This window comes from Podarcis muralis, chromosome 11, assembly GCF_964188315.1.
Source record: "Podarcis muralis chromosome 11, rPodMur119.hap1.1, whole genome shotgun sequence".
NCBI classification, from domain to species: Eukaryota; Metazoa; Chordata; class Lepidosauria; order Squamata; family Lacertidae; genus Podarcis; species Podarcis muralis.
The window spans coordinates 64,202,847-64,225,389 of record NC_135665.1 but is presented as its reverse complement, the minus strand read 5'-3'; the positions used below and the strand labels follow the sequence as shown (position 1 = coordinate 64,225,389).

General features: G+C 46.7%; 1 protein-coding gene and 1 non-coding gene across 2 annotated transcripts; both read left to right on the top strand.

Annotated features, from left to right (window-relative positions):
* Window positions 1-859: 859 nt before the first annotated feature.
* LOC114606682 (NACHT, LRR and PYD domains-containing protein 3-like) lies at window positions 860-21,082 on the top strand. The gene is made up of 7 exons (XM_028749145.2): window positions 860-1,300; window positions 10,926-11,225; window positions 12,468-14,139; window positions 14,948-15,118; window positions 17,287-17,457; window positions 18,734-18,904; window positions 19,768-21,082. Exons 2-7 carry the CDS (start codon window positions 10,943-10,945, stop codon window positions 19,892-19,894), a joined length of 2,595 nt encoding a protein of 864 aa, XP_028604978.2. The 5' UTR covers window positions 860-1,300; window positions 10,926-10,942; the 3' UTR covers window positions 19,895-21,082.
* On the top strand, window positions 14,443-14,516 carry TRNAV-GAC (transfer RNA valine (anticodon GAC)). The gene has a single exon. It is a non-coding gene; the product is annotated as a tRNA-Val (tRNA).
* Window positions 21,083-22,543: the final 1,461 nt, after the last annotated feature.

Genomic DNA, 22,543 nt, shown 5'->3' with positions numbered 1-22,543 from the left:
AGTTGTGAGTCCAGTGCACTGAGACCTGCGTTCCAGGATTGGAAAGTCTCTGAAAGTGCTCCAGTTGCCTAGCCCAGTCGGGGCAGAACCAGTTATTGAGCCCAGTCGCTGACATCGGTTGAAAGGCATACTGACACTCTAGTCCAGGGGTCTGCAACCTTTAAGACAAAAAAAAGAGCCACTTGGACCCGTTTCCGAAGGAAAAAAAACTGGGAGCCGCAAAACCATTGCGACATTTAAAACAAATATAACACTGCATACCGTATTTTTCGCACCATAGGACGCACTTTTTCCCCTCCAAAAATGAAGGGGAAATGTGTGTGCGTCCTATGGTGCGAATGCAGGCTTTCGCTGAAGCCTGGAGAGTGAGAGGGGTCGGTGCGCACCAACCCCTCACGCTCTCCAGGCTTCGCACACCTCTCCGCAAGCAGCGGGAGCCCAGCGCTGGGCTCCCGCTGCTTGCGGAGAGTTGCCTGCATGCCAAAGCCTGCGCGCGCTGAGATCAGCGCGCCCAGGCTTTGCGGACCTCTCCGCAAGCAGCGGGAGCGCTCCCACGGCTTGCAGAGAGCTGCCTGTTTGGGGGCTGGGGTCGGGGGAAGCTCGAGCTTCCCCCGCCCCAGCCCCGCGCCTGGGGGGGAAAATAATTTCCCCCCCTTTATTTCCCCCCCAAAAAACTGGGTGCGCCCTATGGTCCGGTGCGCCCTATGGTGTGAAAAATACGGTATATTGTTTCTTACCTTAATGTCCGATCTGACAGCGGGCGGGAAGGTGACGTCGGGACAGTGCGTGACTAACGCATGCACCACCCCCATGCGACGTCACAGCCAGTACAGCGCCCACCACAGTGGGGAGTGTCGGGGCGCACAATGCGCCTCCTCCCCTCGCTAGTATCCGCCCCGGAGCCGCGGCAAAGGTGTAAAAGAGCCACATGTGGCTCCAGAGCCGCAGGTTGCAGACCCCTGCTCTAGTCCAACCTGCTGCAATGCAGGAATCTCAGCTATAACCTACATGACGGATTGCTATCCAGCCTTTAAAAAACTCCAAGGAAAAACATTGGGGCATTGCTGCCAGAGGAGGGGAAATGGTTGCATGTGGGTCTTTCTGCAGCAAGCCTTTCGCGTGACTTTTGCATCATAAGCGACGCTGCCAGAGCTTGGGGCCATGGAGGGGGAGCGGAGGGTTGGATTTTGCTTTCGCTTCGTTCTGTGAGAGCTGCCAGACAGTCTGCTCTGAGCTCTGAGGAACTTCCATCGCTGTGCATTGTTAAAACTCTGTGGCCTTCCTTCCTCAAAAAAACAAGGTCAGTGTGGTCTTTTTTTAACCACAAGGGACGGGCTGGCGTTCTTATTAATGGTATTGCATAAAGGTGACTCATCAGTCAGTGGATTTGGGTGCTGCCAAGGGTGGCACAGGAGGAGATCTGATCTCTGTGACAGGAGGTTATTTTTTCCCTGCTTAACCCTCACCCAGAGGTGTCCGAGGACACCTTGGGGTGCAACTCCCATTCACCTTAGCGAGGCTTGAGCCAGGAGTGTGCCGTGCCATGTGAACCGTGGGCAAGTGTGCTTCTCATTTTGGACTTGGCAAATGTTTTGGGGACGGCTCATAACGGCAGAAGAGAGAGTGCGCAGAGAAGAGGAACGACGAGAACAGGAATGCAGACTTGTTTTTAAGGGGAAATCCCTGTTTGGCTTCGGAAAGAAACCACATGTTTTTGCGCTGCAATGCTTCTGTGGGGGAAAGGAGGTGATGATTTCTAGGCATCAAGGAGCCTGAGGAGCGAGTGGGGAGGTGTGAGCAGAGGAAGAGGGGGATGACTTGGGGGATGGGGCCAGTGATTTGTGCGATCCGGTGCCATCAGTAAGGAGAAACCTTCCTCCATCACCAGTGCCTTCCTTGTCTCAAGGGAGCTTGAGTCCTCAGAGCCTTTAGAGCATGGGTAGTCAAACTAAGGGACGCGAGTGGCGCTGTGGGTTAAAGCCTCAGCGCCTAGGACTTGCCGATCGAAAGGTCGGCGGTTCGAATCCCCGTGGCGGGGTGCGCTCCCGTTGCTCGGACCCAGCGCCTGCCAACCTAGCAGTTCGAAAGCACCCCCGGGTGCAAGTAGATAAATAGGGACCGCTTACTAGCGGGAAGGTAAACGGCGTTTCCGTGTGCTGCGCTGGCTCGCCAGATGCAGCTTGTCACGCTGGCCACGTGACCCGGAAGTGTCTGCGGACAGCGCTGGCTCCCGGCCTATAGAGTGAGATGAGCGCACAACCCTAGAGTCTGGCAAGACTGGCCCGTACGGGCAGGGGTACCTTTACCTTTACCTTTAGTCAAACTAAGGCCTGGGGGCCGGATCCGGCCCAATCGCCTTCTAAATCTGGCCCACGGACGGTCTGGGAATCAGTGTGTTTTTACATAAGTAGAATGTGCCCTTTTATTTAAAATGCCTCTCTGGGTTATTTGTGGGGCTTGCCTGGTGTTTTTACATGAGTAGAATGTGGGTTTCAGGTTTCAGAAATATATATCATATAAAAATAAGATGGGCTCAGGCAGCCGTTTTTCACCGCTTTGCCGTTTTCACAATTGGTGGTGATCAGAAAAAACAGCTCAGTTGAAACAATTCCATACAAAACATACCAGAAAACACAGATCTTTAAAGTTCTGGAGTCAAATGCCTTTTTAAAAATGGAGCAAGCCCACAAAGTGACCTATAAATACATTGTAACTGGGTTTGAATACATTTGTTTTTATTTGGTGTTTTCCTCTAAGCCCAACCCTCTTGTGGATTTTATTCTGAGACTAAATTGTAAAGAAAAACAAATTTCGTTTTCAAAACAGCCTTGCACATTTTGTCCAACTGTTATTTAAATGCCTTCTTTGGGAGCTATAAAAACAAAGACCAGACACGCATGAATATTCAACATTTGAAAACAAACTAAACTGATTGCATACAGGTTGCCTATAAGCCTGCAGATACTTACTCAAAACCCAAATGAGCCTGCAGAGATCTCTGTTAATTGCATCATCTGCTCACATAAACAGGGGGCTGAAATTATTATCTGAAGGCAACAAATTATATATTTTCTTAAGAACTGTACACAGGTGGTTTTAATATGTGGTAAGGAATCAAGGGCCTGGTGGATATGGGTTCAAATCCCCACTCATCCATTAAGCCCAGTGGGTGATCTTAGGCCATTCACCTCCTTTCATCCTGACCTACTTCACAAAATTTAGGGAGCGTAAATAAGGGGGGGGGGAGAGAGAGACCCATGCATGTACCTTCAGCTCCTTGCAGGTGTAATAAAAATCTACCCTTATTCCCTTATGGGGGACACAAGAGCCCTTATAGAGTCCGTTGTAGGTTCTCCATCGGTCGGAGAAAATAACAGGCCAAACAGTGAATATTGAGAAGCAAAGCAGCTCGTAAGCCTGATCTTTATTGAACTGTTGCAACAGGGTGCTCCCCTCACACGCAGGAAAGGAGGAGGACCCAGAACCAAGGTGTGCCCACCCTTATATAGACATTTTAAATTGCCCGCCCTGGAGTCCAAGACCACCCCCAGAAACATCATACCCACATCACAGAAAGGGCGGTCTACAACAGAAATCTGAGTGCATTGTTTATCTCCTGTCTGGCAGGTTACCTGTTAATGGTCACTTGAATGGATTGCCTGGGGAGCCTGGCCAGTCTTTTCTAATGAAAAATACTTAGTTCCTGAGCCAGGTCACAGGCTCACCCTATTCAAACACAGACAGACATACCCTTAAGACAGGATTTGTGAACAAAAAGACAATGGGGAGGCTTTTCCATTTTCCTTCGACCTTGCAAAGAAATATTTGAGGTCAATTTGGGAGGGCCAAAATGGTTTCAGGGCTTTTCCTGTGGGGTTTCAGACATGTGGTTTATATATGCAGTTATGAACATTTATTATATATAATAAAGGAAAGGCAGGATACAGTGGCATAGCGTGGGGGGTGCCAGGGGTGCCGGCCGCACCGGGCGCAACTTCCGGGGGGGGCGCGCTCGCTGCCTCCGGAATCGCCCAGAGCCCCATGGCAGCGGCTCTCAGCGCTCGCTGCGGAAGGCGCGCCAGGCAGCCCCTCCTCACCGACGGGCAGCGTTCGCCTGCGGGGCTCGGCCAGCGCGCAGGGCTGGCCGCATGGAGTTGCCGGGGAGCCACCGCCGCCTGCCATGCCGCCCTGGCTGCTTCAGCCGCGTCCGACAGCCGGCTCGAGGCTCCTTCCGGCCAGGTCTCCCGATGGGGTGCTGCGGGCGGAGGCTTCGGCACCAAGCGCCACGCTGCCCACCCGCCCCGACGGGGCCCGCCCACCCGTTTGCCCCAGAGTAGAGCCGTCAGTATTAATGACCATAGTTAGGGGTTAGGGGGCGCAAATTACTTGCCTTGCCCCGGGTTAGGGGGCGCAAATTACTTGCCTTGCCCCGGGTGCTGACTACCCACGCTACGCCACTGGCAGGATAGAGATGTAATAAAAGAATAAATAAGTTAAATATATCTGACTTCCGGAGGCGGCGCGAAACGGCAATGGCGGTCCTCTTCAGCTGCTGAAGAGGGGCTCCGCGGAAAAGGGTCGTGCGCTACGGCACAGCGACGACCCATTTAGAAAATCCACGGGTAGAGTGAGCCCGTGGCCGTGGGATTCGGCGGGCACCAGGAGCTACCTCGGAAACGCAGAAGGGACCCCGTAAGGGGCTCCGGAACGTGGAGGGGGTAGCGGTGCTGTGAATCCATCGCTCTTTCCGCGGAAGTGAAGCCGCGCGGCTGCTGCTGATGAGCGCTGACCTTTCTTCTTTGAACATTTGATTGGAAACAACATACTCGTGAGTAAGAGATTTGAGACTTTATTTGAGCAGTAAAATTGTGAATTTCGGCTGAAAGCGGGAGATGCTAAAAAGGAAGTCAGTCTTCCGTCCCTGTTTAAAGTGCTGAGCAAAGTCTTTTCAAAACGGAAGCATGGAAAGGAGTTAAAAAGAACCTGGAATTTACCCTGCAAATTCGGAAACGACTGCCAAAAGTTAAAGACAAATTAAGACTGTACTATAAGTGGACAGAGTCTGGGTTATTCCTCTTTCTCTTTTGTGGATTATAAATGTTAAGAGACCCAGCTCTCGGGCTGGCTGGATACAAAGTAACATCAGACTGTGGTGACTGTGTATAGGGATACAAAGTTTCAGTGGGCTATTTTGCAAGTTATAAGAAAGGAACTGTTGCAAGCACCTTTGCAAGGATCTTTTATACTCTGCAGATTAAAGGGAATTTAGAGGGTTCCCCCCCTCTGTTTTGGATTTACCTTACTTGGGAACTTAAAGGAAAATTTTCATCTTTCCTCTCTAACTTCTGGGGTGCTCCCCCTGCTGGATTGTAGAACTATAAGTCTCTGAGAACTGCTGGTTGTTTTGGAATTTTTTTGTGTCTGGATGTTTACTTTCTGGATTGCCTTTCCCATGGGATTTACAATTTGACCTTGGAACATAGACAGCTGTGGAATGAGTGGTGCAGGAAAAACAAGGGCTGGCAAAAAAGCAAAACAAGCTGAACTATTGCAATTAACTTTGCCTGTGCAGCATCGTAGGTCATCGGTCCCAATTGTGACGGGTCTGCAAGAAGGACAATCTAAACAGCCAGTTTTGGAAGATATGGCTGCAGGAGGGCTAGACCCCATCTCTAAAGAAATATTGGACCAACTGGCAGCTTTAAACAAAAAAGCTGATGAACAAGCGGCTAAATTTGATCAGGTGACAGCTACAATTAATAAATTGACAGACCAAGTTGCTCAAAACACACAGGCGATAGGAAATATTGAAAAGACTTCAACAGAGAGTCGTAAACTAGCCGAGGAAGCAAGTGCAAAAGCAGACCAAAATACAAAAAGGATAGAGGAACTAAGAGGAGAAGTAAGACCACTGAGTAGACAAGTTACTGAACAGCAGGCCTACCTGTCTATGGCGGAGCTGAAAAGCAAAGAAAGCAATCTTAGGTTTAGAAATATCCCAGAATTAGAAAAGGAAGATCTGATCAGCTTTTTGACTGCAGAAATATCCAAGTTCTGGGGTTTGGCAGAAGAGAAGGACTTTAAAATTGTCACCGCCTTTAGACTGGGAAGAGTGGCCAAAAAGGATAAACCAAGAGATTGCTTGGTCATATTGAGATCTAAGCAAGAAAAAGATAATATACTCGGTCTACATTTCAAAAATTCATTGGTGATACAGGGAAAGACAGCAGAAATCTTCAGAGACATACCAAAACAGCTGCTGGACTTAAGAACTACATATAAAGATCTGGCAAGATTACTCAGAAACAACACAATTCCTTACAGGTGGGAATTCCCCCAAGGCCTATCTTTTAACTGGAAAGAGAAGAAGGTAAGAATTAGAACAGCGGAGGAGCAAGAAAAGTTCCTGAACGATCACGGGGAGGACCTTCGGAAAGGAACAGCAGGTACCTGGCCACCCCCCTTGCCTGGTCAAAAAGATCCACCACCAGGAATAGACGACAAGGGAGACAACCCTATTGGCTGACAAACTGATCCAGGATGTCTCTGCAGCTCTTTAGTTGGAACATTCATGGTGCAAATTCCCCTGAAAAAAGGAAAAGGATTTTTCACATATTGAGGAAAGAACAACTAGACGTCATTTGTCTTCAAGAAACTCATGTGACTAGGCTCCACAGAAGAGTATTAATTAACAAGAGACTAGGCCAAGAATTTATTTCATCAGACAAAGTCAAGAAAAGAGGAGTAGTGATATATGCTAAGGAGAGCCTAGCACCAAAATTTGTGTTCAAAGATGAACAAGGAAGAATTCTGGCGATTGAAATACAAACACAAGGAGAAAAATTTCTGATAGTAGGAATTTACGCACCGAACGAGGGGAAATCAGAATTTTACAAGAAGCTGCATGAGACAATGCTGGACCATGTTGACTATAATAACATCATTCTGATGGGAGATATGAATGGGGTTGTCTCCACACACATGGACAAGTCACAAAACCAAAACTTGACTAAAGATGGCAGACTACCAAAGACTTTTTTTGAACTTACAGACAATATGGACTTGATTGACATTTGGAGGGTAAAGAACCCTCTAGGTAAAGAGGGAACATTCTTTTCTGAGGCCCACCTATCTTGGACACGAATCGACCAAATCTGGATATCTAGAGGACTGGCACCTAAGACCAAAAAAATTGAAATCTGCCCCAAAACTTGCTCCGACCATAACGCCTTGAAAATGGATTTGAGACTCACACCAGCTGGATCCTTCAGATGGAGAATGAATGACTCTTTGTTTAGAGATCAGGAGATTGTAAAGAAGGCCCAAAAAACGATGAAAGACTATTTCGAAATAAACTTGAACACTTCGGCGGAAAAGAAAACAATCTGGGACGCAAGTAAAGCTGTTATGAGAGGGTTTCTGATACAACAGAACACTATTAGGAAAAAACTCTGGAATGGTAAAAAGGACAAGATTTTGGAAAAGATAAAGGACGGGGAGAGAAGGTTGAGACTTAACCCAAAATCAAAAGAAGTTTTAAGAGAAATAAAATTCCATCAAGCACAATATGCGAAACTGATAAATCAAGAAGTTGAATGGAAAATTAAACAGATGAGACAAAGATCATTTGAATCGGCAAATAAATGTGGGAAGCTGCTTTCATGGCAGCTGAAAAGGAGACAAAAATTGAACTTTGTTACCAATCTAGAGGTTGAAGGAGAATGTATTCAGAAACCAGAGGAAATTAGAAAGTGTTTCCAGAAATATTTTAAAAAATTGTATACCCAAGGACCCCAAGTTGAGACTGAGATAAATAAATTTTTAAAAAGCTACGGCCTGGAAAAACTAACACAAGATAAACAAACAGCCCTGAACTATAAAATAACACAACAGGAAATTGAAAGTTCCATTCAGAACATGCAATTAGGCAAATCCCCGGGCCCAGATGGACTTACCTCCAAGTATTACAAGACATTGAAGGAATACTTGACTCAACCATTGATGGAGGTATGCAACCAAATTATGGAGGGGAAGGGGGCACCAGAATCGTGGAAAGAGGCATTCATTACTTTGATACCAAAATTGGAATCTGAAAAGACTCAACTTAAGAACTATCGTCCTATCTCACTCCTAAACGTGGATTACAAGATTTTTGCTGATATTTTGGCAAATAGATTGAAAAAAGTTTTAAATGAAGTAATTCATAAAGACCAAGCAGGCTTCCTCCCCGGCAGACATTTGTCTGACAACACTAGGAACATTGTGGATGTCCTGGAACCACTACAGACAAACTTGAATACGAAAGCAGTTTTGATATTTATAGATGCGGAGAAGGCCTTTGACAACATATCTTGGAAATTTATGAAGAAAAATTTGGAAGGGATGGGAGTGGGAAGGGCGTTTCAAAATGGTATTGAAGCAATTTATTCAGAACAAAAAGCTAAATTGATAGTAAATAATGTGGTGACAGAGGAGTTTAAAATTGAAAAAGGAACACGACAGGGGTGCCCCCTATCACCCTTGCTATTTATTTCTGTCCTGGAGGTGTTGCTGAACTTGATTAGGAAGGACCAGCGGGTGGAAGGAATACAGGTCGGAGGAAAACAATATAAACTGAAGGCCTTTGCAGATGATTTGGTTTTGACATTACAGGAGCCAGAACCCAGTACAAAAAGAGCCTTAGAACTAATCTCTGAGTTTGGTCGGGTGGCGGGATTCAAGCTAAATAAACAAAAAACTAAGGTTTTGGTGAAAAACTTGACACCTTTAGAAATAGAGGGGTTTCAGAAGGAAATGGAGCTAAATGTGGTTAAAAAAGTGAAATACCTGGGGGTTAATTTGACTGGAAAAAATTTGAACTTGTTTAAAGATAATTATGAAAAATGTTGGTCTGAAATTAAAAAGGACTTAGAAATCTGGTCAAGACTGAAACTTTCCTTGTTGGGAAGAATTGCAGCAGTTAAGATGAATGTATTGCCAAGAATGCTGTTTCTGTTTCAGGCCCTGCAGATCGTGGACAGGGTGGAGTGTTTTGGAAAGTGGCAGAGGGACATTATGAAGTTTGTCTGGCAGGGCAAAAAGCCCCGAATAAAATTTAAAATATTAACAGATGCAAAGGAAAGAGGGGGATTTGCCCTGCCGGACTTAAGGTTGTACTATGAAGCTGCATCCCTCTGCTGGATGAAAGATTGGTTTTTGCTAGAAAACACTGATGTCCTAGATCTGGAAGGGTTCAACAATGCTTTTGGATGGCATGCATATTTGTGGTACGACAAGGTAAAGTCTCATAAGTTATTTAAAAACCATATTGTCAGGAAATCTTTGTTTATTGTCTGGATTAAATACAAGGACTTACTCGAAAACAAAACTCCGAGGTGGCTGTCACCAATAGAGGCTAAAGCCACAAAAATACTTAATATGGGGGGTGGCTGGGCAAAATACTGTGAAATAATAGAAAAAGTAGGGGACACTTGGAGGTTGCAGAGCTTTGAAAAATTGAAAGGAAAGGTGCGAGACTGGTTTCATTACGCCCAAATTTTAGAGATCTTTAAAAAGGACAAAAAAATTGGTTTCCAGGTGGAAAAATCAAAATTAGAGTCAGAACTACTTGAACCTAAGACGAAAGTGCTTTCAAGAATGTATAACTTGTTGCTTAAATGGAATACTCAAGATGAGACAGTTAAATCAGCCATGATAAAATGGGCACAAGATATTGGATACAACATTATGTTTGAAGACTGGGAAAGGTTATGGACCACCGGTATGAAATTTACGGCATGTAGTGCCTTAAAAGAAAATATTATGAAAATGATGTACAGGTGGTACATGACCCCAGTCAAACTTGCAAAGATATATCATTTGTCTGATAATAAATGTTGGAAATGTAAGGAGGCTGAAGGAACATTCTTTCACCTCTGGTGGACATGCCCGAGGGTGAAGGCCTTTTGGGAAATGATTTATAACGAGTTGAAAAAGGTATTTAAGTATACCTTTCATAAGAAACCAGAAGCCTTCCTCCTGGGCATTGTGGGCCAGAGAGTGCTAAAGAAAGATAGAACTTTCTTTTTATATGCAACTACAGCAGCAAGAATCCTTATAGCCAAATACTGGAAGGCACAGGAGTTACCCACACTGGAAGAATGGCACACGCAACTGATGGACTACATGGAATTGGCTGAAATGACCGGCAGAATCCGAGACCAGGGAGAAGAAGCAGTGGAAGAGGACTGGAAAAAATTTAAGGACTATTTACAAAAACATTTTAAGTTATATGAATGTTGAGAATTTGCTAAGTTTTGAGAAAAACAAGCTTCAGTATTGAGATTCGGAAATGATTGAAACTAAGTTATGTTTGAGAAAAGTTTAACTTTTAGAGTAAATAATTAGATGAAAATACAAATACACATGAAACAAGGTTTTAATTTGCTGTTGATTTTTATTGTAAAGAAAGCAGGGATGGAGGATGTGGGGAAGTCCAGTTGATGTTGAAAAAGGATCTGAAAAAGTGCTCTTTACTTTGTAAAAAAAAAAAAAAAAAGCTTTTGTTGTGTTATTGATGATGTATCGGTGTTGTGTTTTGACCCTGGAAAACAAAGCAATAAAAAATATTTAAAAAAAAAATAAAAATAAGTTAAATATATCTGAAACTTCAAAAGCTAATTGATAAAGCCTTTTTTGTACTTTGTTCAGTGTTGGGTCTCGATTCTTAGTTACATTAAGGGAGCCTCTTGTGGCTGTTTTAATGTTTAACGGTGGCCTGTTCCTTTAGTTGATGATTAGCAGAATGAAAAACGAAAGTTGCCACAAGGAGGTTTCCGTTTCTGGATAAGGTTTTTGCTTTTTGTGTGTGCGCAGTGAGATAGCAAGCCCAGGAGCAAAGGCAGTCTAACTCAGTCTCTCCCCCCCCCCCCGCTTCCCATTTACAGACACGTCTTGACTTGAAATGGAAGATTCGGGAGAACCCCTGGAAGATGCCCTCCTCTTTGCCCTGGACAACCTCTCTGAGGAGAACTTCAAGAGGTTCAAGAACAAGATCTGCTTCCTGAAGATGGAGGGCAGAGCCAAAATCCCCCGGAACAAACTGGAAAGCGCAGACACAATGGATACTGTCTGGCTCCTCTTGGATGCCTATGGCCAGGATGGGGCCTGGGAAGTGGCCGTGGCCGTCCTCAAGGCGGTCAGCTTGCGGGATTCGGCCACCAGGCTCCAGAAATGGAAACGGAACGGTAAGAGACTTGCACTCTGCTTACTAAGGTTGAATGGGGTGAAATGTTCAACAACTTTGGGCCATCTCCCCTCATTTTCTTAAAATTGAGCCCCCCAAAATAGGGGGGGTCTTATACATGGGAGCGTCTTATAGACAGAAATAGAGAAAGAGTGGAGAAATAGGAACAACCATACATATGTGGTGGAGGTGTGAGGAAATTAAGAAATTTTGGGTAGTAGTACATGAAGAACTAAAGAAGATGTTGAAAATATCAATAACAAAGAAACCAGAGCCATATCTCCTTGGATTGATAGATGAAGAGATATTTTTCTATATGCAAGTACAGCCGCTAGAATAGTGATTGCTGCTAGGTGGAAGTCACAAACTATACCCACAAAGGAGGAATGGATTTGTAAACTAAATGAACATTTAATTTTGGCAAAATTAACTGCTGTAATAAGAAACCAGTTGAATCAAAAATTAAAAAAGGAGTGGAACTGTTTTGATGACTATATGGCAAAATATTGCTCAAAAAAAAAAAAAGACACGCTAATATGCCTAGTTTAAAATGTGAAGTACTGGATGGAAGAAAAATTAGCAAGGAAAGTGAAATATACTCAGAGTTGCACAGTGATTTCATGCTCTTTATTCAGCTCATAGTGGTGAGGAGGAATGAATGAATGTCCCCTCAAAGTATCTGCTTTATATATCATATATCATCTGCACATGATTGGCTAATTCCGGAATTCTACTGTAAGCCAATCAGGTTGTGGATTCACTTCTATCTGGAGCATGATTAGGTGGTTCCTGCCAACCAATCATACTGCTGCATTGTTCTAGGACCAATCAGACTGCTGCCTTTTGGATCCTATTGTTCTAGGACCAATCAGACTGCTGCAGTTTGGATCCTATTCAACTCAGTACATAACAGAAAGATAATAAGAACATATAGATGATTTGAGAAGATTGTAGAATGCAAAGGTTATTGTAAATTGTATAATGTGGAGGAAATTGAGTGGGGGTGGAGGGAAGTGGGAGGAAGGAGAAAAGAATAATATGATGGATTGAGGAAATATAAATGTAAATGTACGGGGGGATGGGGAGGAAATGGTGTTGGCTTTGGTACATCTGTATTGTATTGTAATATGTGAAAACCAATAAATAAAAAAATAGAAAAAGATGGCACTTGCTAATAAAACAACTTATTTCCCCATGCTGTGGCCCCTCCCCTGACACCCCTCTCATTGTGTGATTACATTAGATCGCAGGAAGAAATATAAAAGCTGTATCCAAGAGAGCTTCGGGGGCATTCCTGAATGTGACTCCCCTTCTTCCGGCCAAGTGGTGAACCTCCCCCAAAGATACACAGAGTTGCTTTTCTGCAGGAAATGGGATCCTCAACAGGGAACCCACAAGGTTGCAGACATGGAGAGGAAGCGACGGGAGTTGGAGGTTCACCAAGGAGACGGGCCGGAAGAAGTCAGCATGGAGAATTTGTTTGGTCCAGACGCTCAGGGGGAAAGCTCCAGAACCATTGTGCTGCTTGGTCCCACTGGGGTGGGGAAGACCACAGCCCTGCGGAAGATAATGCTGGACTGGGCATCTGGCAAGTTCTGGCAGGAGAGGTACGAGCATGTCTTTTACATCTCCTGCAAAGCAGTGAACTATGGCAAGGGACCCGTGACCGTAGCTGAGCTGGTACTCAGCAGCTGCCCTCCAGGAACTCTCCTAGCAGAGGATGCCTTCATGAACCAAGACAGCATCCTCATCCTCATTGACGGCTTTGATGAGCTGGAGACCAGCAGGCTTCCAGGTGACGTCACGTGCAGCGACCCCCACAAAAAGCAGGCCGCCGTGTCTTTGGTGATGGGTCTACTCAGGAGGAGGCTCCTTCCCAAGTGCCATCTCATTGTGGCCACGAGGCCCATGGCTTTGGGGGCCCTACTGCCATGCTTGAGGTCTCCGTGGTTCGTGGAAGTGTTGGGATTTAGACCGGCTCAGAGGGAGGAATATTTCCAACGCTTCTTTGAGGCCAAGGAAGACGGCACTCGTGCCTTTGAAATCGTGAGAAGGAATGAAACTCTGTTCAGCTTATGCTTCCTCCCTGCTCTGTGCTGGATTTTCTGCACCGCCTTCAGGCGGAAACCCCAAAAGGACCTCCTTAATGCTATCCAGGAGACTGCGACCATCACAGAAATCCACCTGCAGCTCCTCTTCAGCTTCTTGGGTTGCAACCCAAAGCTGAGCAACTTGAAAGGTCTCTGCTCCTTAGCCAAGGATGGTGTTCTCCATAAGAAGGTGAGCTTTGGCGAAGAAGAGTTGAAAGAACATTGCATGGCCTGTTCGGACTCAGAAACCCTTTCTGTCCTCCGTAAAGAGGTCCATGCGGCGATAACTTACAGCTTTGTTCACTTAAGTTTCCAGGAATTATTTGCAGCCTTGTTCTATCTGCTGGGCACAGATGGGGACTCATCATTCAGGATCCTGAACGAGGGACTGGGAAACAAGAAAGAGTGCAGAGGCAACTCTTTCACGCTGGTGCGTTTCCTCTTTGGCCTCACCAACGCAAAGAGGATGGACCTCCTGCAAGAAGCATGGGGCTGCCAGATATCCAGGGCCAGGCTCTGGCAGGAGATGCTGAGATGGGTGGACCAGGAAGCAACACGTCAGTCCTTTGGGAGAGGGGAGCAACTCCTGGAGCTCTGCCACTGCATCTACGAGACGGAGGACCTTCAGTTTGCCGAGAGCATCCTGAGGCACGTCCATGACTTGGACCTCCGAGACCTGCTCTTCTCCAAGCTGGATTTTGCTGCTCTTTCATTTTGCCTAACAGCTTCTCCCTCTCTCTGCTCGCTTCGGCTCTCTAGCTACGAGTTGGGGCCCACAGCATTCCGCCAGCTCTTGCCAGGACTGCTGAAGCCCTCGGAGATCCAGTAAGTGCATCTGAAAGACCCACCAGTGATCCTTGTTGGGTCAGTGGGACTTAAGTAGGGTGGCCCTCTGTCCAGAATAGGGGCTCACCTCGTGGCTCAGTGAGTTTAGCCACCCAGGGCTCAAATTAGAAGGATGGCCCTACCATTGAGCAGAGGCAACTGCTTCAGGTGGCAGAAGCTTGGGAGACGGGAAGCAATGGCTACTGTTTTACAAGGCTACAGTGAGCCACTATTTTGGCTGAAGTCAGAGAGATGGGGCTTGTGGTTTTTGTTAGCAGCTTTTCCCCCTCACAAATGAACCAGGACTGGATAGCTCAGTTGGTTAGAGCGTGGTGCTGACAACGCCAAGGTTGCAGGTTCGATCCCTGTATGGGTCAGGTGCATATTCCTGCGTCACAGGTGGCTCGGCTAGATGGTCCCCAGGGTCCCTTCCAACTCTACAAACATATGATTCTATGGCTGGCTGCCCCAAAACAGAGGCCCTTGCGAGGAGAGAAGGCTCCCTGCTCCATCAAACCAGAAAACCAAAGACCACTTCCTAAGGTTTATATTGACTTGTGGATCACTAAATGGGAACATTTTACATAATAATAATAATAATAATAATAATAATAATAATAATAATAATAATTTTTATTTATATCCTGCCCTCCCCAGCCGAAGCCAGGCTCAGGGCAGCTAACAACAATAAAACAGTACAAAAGTACAGCATAAACAACATTCTAAAATCATTCATTATAAAATTAATTAATGTATACTGATACCGTTTGCCCTTTGTCCTAATCCTCCTGCTTTCGGTTTTCTCCAGGCTGAACCGCTGTGGGCTCCTATCTGCTGCAGGCCAAGATCTTTCCTCTGTCGTGGCGACTAATCAGCGTCTGACCGGTCTGGATCTGGGTGAAAATCCACTGGGCGATTTGGGAGTGATCCACTTATGCCAGGGGCTTCTCGATCCGCACTGTCAACTACAGAGGCTCCGGTACGTGGCTCCCTCTTCTCCAGCATTAAAATAGAGACACCCCAGACACGCCCTTCCTTTGATGCTGGAGGCAGCACATAGCATCATTCCCAGTAGCCAAGGGTAGCCTTACGCTTTATGAATTTATTTCATCCCCTTTTAAAGCCAACTTGGCAGCCATCGTTGCACCTCTTCCTGGTAATGATGAATGTGAAACGCAAAAGCATGAACGTTTTTGCAGTGCCTCTGCCTGCCTCGCCCGCAATAACAAGAAGGAAGTGCTCACTCTTACATTGTGTCCTATGGAACTCATTGCCACAGGATCTTGTGGTGGCTTTTTGTATATATGGCTCTGTGTGTGTGTGTGTGTGTGTGTGTGTGTGTGTGGCTCTTTGTATATATGGGTGTGTAACGTGTGTGTAACGTGTGTAACCTGGCGTGCTCTGGTCCATGGGGTCACAAAGAGTCGGACACACCTAAATGACTAAACAGCAACATGTGGTATTACAAATACATGGGATACAGATCTAGCAGGTGCTCAATAATAATTTAATAATAATAATAATTTATTCTTTATACCCCGCCCATCTGACTGGGTCTCCCCAGCCACTCTGGGCAGCTTCCAACCAAATATCAAAAACAATACAGCGTCACACATTAAAAACTTCCCTAAACAGGGTGTCTTTTAAAAGTAAAATAGTTGCTTATTTCCTTGACATCTGAAGGGAAGGCGTTCCACAGGGTGGGTGCCACCACCGAGAAGGCCCTCTGCCTGGTTCCCTGTAACCTCCCTTCTCGCAGGGAGGGAACCGCCAGAAGGCCCTCGGCGCTGGACCTCAGTGTCTGGGCTGGATGATGGGGGTGGAGACGCTCCTTCAGGTATACGGGACCGAGGGCTTTAAAGGTGACGTCTCAACTATCTGCCCCCTATCTCCTTAGCGGAATCAACAAACATAGGTAACATTAAAATCACAGATCACGCCCCAGTAGAAGTCACCGTTAAAATAGGAGAGGGAACACAAACCACTCCACCATGGTCCTTCAGCCCCATCCTAACTACAAACAAACAAATTAGAGAGAGTCTCACAAAAACTCTACAAAACTACCTCAAGTTAAATGATGTAGACAATATAACAAACCCACTCCTATGGGATGCAGTGAAAGTGGTCCCCAGAGGAGCTTGCATAAAAGAGAAAGCATTCCTTAAAAAACAAACGTCCTCAAAAATTAACGAAATAGAACAAGACAACTATCTGCCCCCTCCCTTCCGGTTCTGTTGTCATTATCTTGTAACTGGGTAATTCCTCCCCAAGCTGTTCAGCTCCTGTCTCTCTCTCTGCTTCTGAACATGCTACGGACAAGGGGAGCGCGTGACTACGTCCCCGCCAGATCTCCATCAGATAGAAGCTGGTCTGCCATGGAATGTATTCCCCAGTCCTCGTCTTCAGACCATTCCCTGACAGGGAGCTTGATATGATTAGCCCCATATTATAGATGAAGAGACTGAGTGTGTGTTCAGTTTCTGCCAAGATACTCAGTAAGTTCACACCTGGAAGTGAAATTTGGGATGGGGATTCCTCTGCTCACAGCAAATGATCATAACCACTTGTAGCTTTCATGAGCACATCGTTCTGATCACCAAAATCGCGGCATCTGCTGCTGCAAACAGTATGTCTCTGGCTACCAGATGTCGGGGAAGTAGCCCTGTGACGGAGATATCCACATCCCGCTGTTAATCTTATTTCATTTATTTTATTCCGTTTATGAATTGCTCCCCATAAAATATCACAAAGCAATTTCACAACAGAAACAACCAGCAATAAAAACAATGACACCATTTTGTTGATGAAAACCATGATCATTTGTTATTTCAAAAAACCTATCCGAAGCACTTTAATATGTAGAAACAATTTCAATGGTTATGTGGATGTCAACATCACATGGCTGCCTGTGAATTTATCTGCGGCACGTGGCTTCGTAAGACTCAATGCCAATATCCAAAACTCCCCCATGGGTATTCAGGGTAGAGGAGATCACATACCATGAAACCCACAAGCCTCTCATTAGCTTTGTGCTTCCTGAACGATGGGAGGAAAAGGTTACGGTCACATCCCAGCCTGGCGCTGCGAGCACCTATCCCAGCTGCAAAGCCCCTTTCTGGAGCTCATTTCCACCTCCATCTCCTGCAGGCTACATTGCTGTAACCTGACAGCTGGCGCATGTGAGCCCCTTTCAGAGGTCCTGGCATCCAAGCCGTCTCTCTCTGAGCTGGATCTGGGAGAGAACAACCTGGGCGATGAGGGGATCAGGAAGCTGTGTGAGGGGCTGAAGCACCCACAATCCAGGTTGCAAAAACTCACGTAAGTAGCTTCTTCTTCATCTCTGCTAATTCCCCCACCTCCAAGAGCTCTTCTCGCCGTTCCACAACTGTGCCCTGCAAAAATCCGATCGGCACGTAACAAATTTCATAGAATTGTAGAATTGTAGAGTTGTAAGGGACCACAAAGGATGTGGGTGGTGCTGTGGTCTAAACCACAGAGCCTAGGGCTTGCCGATCAGAAGGTCTGCGGTTCGAATCCCCATGACAGGGTGAGCTCCCGTTGCTCCGTCCCTGCTCCTGCTGACCTAGCAGTTCGAAAGCACGTCAAAGTGCAAGTAGATAAATAGGTACCGCTCTGGCGGGAAGGTAAATGGCGTTTCCGTGCGCTGCTCTGGTTTGCCAGAAGCGGCTTAGTCATGCTGGCCACATGACCCAGAAGCTGTACGCTGGCTCCCTTGGCCAATAAAGCGAGATGAGCGTCGCAACCCCAGAGTCGGCCACGACTGGACCTAATGGTCAGGGGTCCCTTTACCTTTACCTAAGGGACCACAAGGACCACCTAGCGCAGACAAGTCCAACTTCAAGTAGGTTGTGATCTACTACCCAGTATCAAAAACTGGCAGTGATCTACCACACTCTCCCATTCTCATTATTCACCAAGTGTTCCCTTCTCCCACCCCTCCAAAGTCATTTAAGTTTGTTTAATTAGTTAATTAGTTAATTAATTAATTAATTAAGGGATATTTATTTCCCAGATACAGTAGTTCTGTTTGGATATCATCATGACAGATCCAAATAGTTACTAGATGGACAAGTGAGAAAAGTTAAACTATATTTTTATATTAGTTTGCACAGATCTAAGAGGCCAGTTGGAGCGCTAGGCTTCTTTCTCTCTCTCTCCCTCCCCCCCCCCCCACCAGCCCTTTCTCTCTCTGAGGAGCCATTTGGAGCGTGCTGGGCTTCAATAAATCGACCAAAACTAATCCTGTGATTGACAGGTCGATCGTGATTGACGTGTTGGACATGCCTGATCCAGCCCCCTGCAATGCAGGAATCGTTTGCCCAACCTGGGGCTCAAACCCACGATTAAGTCTCGTGCCCTAGCAACTGAGCTATTTGAACAAATTAAAACGGGCATAACCTTCCTGTATACATTTGAAAAAGATCAGCCAAAATATAACTAAACCAAACTCTTCTTGTGTGTGGCATTTGGGACGTTCAGGTCCCAGTTTGTTATTTTGCCTGTGGGACATATTTTCTCTTCATTCAGTTTCATCTTTCCAGGTGTCGCAAATCCCCTTTGTCTTCCTTTGCAGGTTGCACCTTTGCGGTCTCACAGCCGGGGCGTGTGAGGATCTGGCCTCCGTCCTGGAATCCCACGAGAGCCTGGCGGAGCTGGGCTTAGGGGGGAACAGCCTAGGAGATGTGGGCGTCAGGCACCTGTGTGCCTCACTGGCAAAGCAGCACTGCAGACTCCAGAGGCTGGCGTAAGTATTCCCTTGCCCAACCTCTCCCATCTTCAGCTTTTCTGCATGTTGTTTAGAGTTCATAAGGGACGCGGGTGGCACTGTGGGTTAAACCACAGAGCCTAGGACTTGCCAATCAGAAGGTCGGCGGTTCGAATCCCCGCGACAGGGTGAGCTCCCGTTGCTCGGTCTCTGCTCCTGCCAACCTAAGCCACTTCTGGCGAACCAGAGCAGTGCATGGAAATGCCATTTACCTTTCTGCCGGAGTGGTACCTATTTATCTACTTGCACTTTGACGTGCTTTCGAACTGCTAGGTTGGCAGGAGCAGGGACCAAACAACGGGAACTCACCCCGTCGCGGGGATTCAAACCTCTGACCTTCTGATCAGCAAGTCCTAGGCTCTGTGGTTTAACCCACAGTGCCACCTGCGTCCCTCAGCACTATATAGAGAAGTCCTAAACAGCTGGAGTGGTTATGGGAGAGAGTTAGGACCATAGCTGTCAACGTTTCCCTTTTTTAAAGGGAAATTCCCTTATTCCGAATAGGATTCTTCGTAAGAAAAGGGAAAAGTTGACAGCTATGGTTAGGACCTGAAGGCCTTGGAAGGGATGGATTGTAGGCTGCTAGGAAACTAGGTCTCTGCTGTGCTCCGGGGAGAGAAAATGGCCCCCCAGGAAACTGTTCCCTGTTTCTGGCGTCAGCTTAGAGGCTTCCAGGTCTCAGTCAAACTAGCCAGTTGGCATCAGCTTTGGCAGCCATGAGCCTCTTTGCCTGAAAGCTTCGCCAAGTGGATGACCCCACTAGAGATTTGCAAGCAGACTTTTCCCTCTTGGGGGAGCCTCCTTTCTGACGATGCGGTTTTTCTCCTCCTTCCTCCTCCCAGACTTACAATGTGGACCCTAAATCGCATCACCCAGAAAAAACTGCAGGCAGCCCAGGCTGCACGTCCGCAGCTGATCCTGACCTCCTATTATCCACCCGGCTGTGCCGCCTTCCCAGGGGACGAGTAATGGGATATTCACACACGACTTAACACTCGAGCACCGGGAGATTGCTTGCAGATTGTGTGAAACCAGAGCCAAGCAACACCGGTGATTGCCACCCACCAGGTGTTGAGCTGCAAACAGCCACTTGAACATTGCACTGCTTACACGCATGTGTGAATTGGCCCAAGACTTCAGCAGTACTTCATTGTGGCTGGTGACCCTGCCAGGTAACAGCCCCTCCAGCCTTAAATGGAGAGCAGCAGGCCATCGAAATGTCTGACCTACACAGCTGAAAAACAAAACCTTCCAAGCTACCCAATGACCTGGATTTTCCAAAATCAGGTGTGGTGCCTCCAGGGAGCGAGGCAAACGTGGCTTATTTTTGGCAGCTATTGGGCTTTTGGCTTTCTGCCTGGACGCTGAGGTCCAGCACCAAGGGCCTTCTGGCGGTTCCCTCATTGCGAGAAGCAAAGCTACAGGGAACCAGGCAGAGGGCCTTCTCGGTAGTGGCACCCGCCCTGTGCAACGCCCTCCCATCAGATGTCAAAGAAATAAACAACTACCTGACATTTAGAAGACATCTGAAGGCAGCCCTGTTCAGGGAACTTTTTAATGTGTGGCATTTTAATGTATTTTTAATCTTTGTTGGAAGCCGCCCAACAGTCAGTGCCACATTCAAACTTGTGATTTATAAGGGAAGCCCTTCTAAGGGCAACAGCATAGTATTGTTAGGAATTTGGGGGCTCAGCCTGGATGATGCCCCAAGTCCCTTCCAATTCTTGGGATCCTGTTTTGCAAGGGGTGGAATGTGTAAGGGAAACCTTTTTTTAGGATTGAACTTCTTGAACTTTTTTTAGGGTTGAAGATGTTGAGGTTAGGATTTCAGATTAAACTGACCAGCAGGCCCCCGAAACGGATTTTGGACACCACTGGCCTAGGTGATGGGGTTTTCTGGCTGACCAGTTAAGCACTGCGATGGGCATACCCAAAGAAGTTGCTCTGTGCCATAGAACAAATGGGTGAGCCCTCAGCCAAGTGCTAGGTAGGACAATAACCAAGAATCACGTGAGAGCGCTGAGCTAGGAGCAGGCTGGAAGGTGGAGACACAGAGACCTGCTTGCTCTGTGCTGCGACTAAGACAGAAGTTGTTCAGGCTGCGAGCCCCTCCTGAGCTTATGCTCAGGTTGTTCCAATAAAACCATATATCCTAAAAGTGCTAAAGACAGCACTATCTCTACTGAGCTTCATTCCAAGGAAACCAATTCCTTGTGTACATAATTTTCAGAAAAATGTAAGAAGAGCCATGCCGGATGAGGCCACAGACCTCTCTAGTCCATCATCCTGTTTTATTTATTACATTTCCATACCGCTCTTCATCCGAGGACCCCAATACACAGTTTAAAAGGCCATGGATTGTTTAATTAGCCCAAAGGCCTAGGAGAAGGGGAATATTTTTTGGCTGGCACCTGAAGATATGGAATGAAGTCTCCAGCCAAACCTCCCTGGGGACAGCTTGCCACAACCAGCGATCCACCGCAGAAGAGGCCTGCTCTTGTGTTGCCGCCCTCAGGACTTCTCATGGAGGAGACACACAAAGAAGGGCCTCAGATGATGAATGCAGAATATCTGGGTTGGTTCATATGGGGAGAGACGGTCCTTGAGGTATTGCAGTCCTCAGCCATTTAAGGCTTTAGAGGTCCGACCCAGCACTTTGAACTGGGCCCAGAAACTAATGGGCAGCCAATGCAGTTGGGCCAGAATCAGTGCAACTGTTAGAATTCCTGCTCCATGATTGCAGTCAAGGGATTTTTTTTCTATCACATGACGGTGTATGTTTTGACTCCACAGAGTGAGAAGTGGCGAAGACAGGATGTTTGTGTTGCCGTGTTCTGTGAAGTGGGACTATTGTCCTTTGCTCTTTGCTGTCTGATGCTAGAGAGAGAGGGAGCCATGTTGCAGTGCTCCGTTTATGTTTATCTTTAAATAAAGTAGATTAGCCAAAATGCTGAGTCGCTGAGGTCTGTTAGGCAAGCTGCGAAGACTCTGCGGATCCCTAAGTGTGCCAGTGTCTGTTGGCATCGGTTGCTGTGATGTTCGGGCTGAAGAAAGCTTATGAAGCTCCTGAACGAACGAACAGGAGGGAGAGAACATGCCAGCCGGGCATGTGTCTCTGCCAGGGTCCTACTCGAGTGTAGGCTGAACTCCTGACAGCAACATGCTCAAACCGTCCTTCACCATTGAGCAACCTTAGCAGCTGGATTCTGCACCAGCTGAACCATCTTCAGAGGCAGCATTGCCGTATCTAGCCTAGAGTTGCCAGAGCATGGGCAACACATGCCACAGCCCCCAACACCACTGGCCAAGTAGATGCACCCATGTCCTGCTTGTGGTCACCCCAGAGGCAACTATGGTATGTTCTTCCCACTCATCTTCCCTAGAAATAGTGCCTCTGATACCAGGCCATGCGCTCGGCCTTCTCCTCCATGAATTTGTCTGGTCCTCTTTTAAAGCCACCTAGATTGGTGGCCATCAGTGCTCCTGTGGCAGGGAGTTCCATAGTTAAACTATGTGCTGTGTGACTTTATTTTATCTGTCCTGAATCTGTCCTCATTACAAAATGTCAGTTATGGGCTTGTGAGCACCACAAACAGCATTGGTCTGCAGGATGCTTAC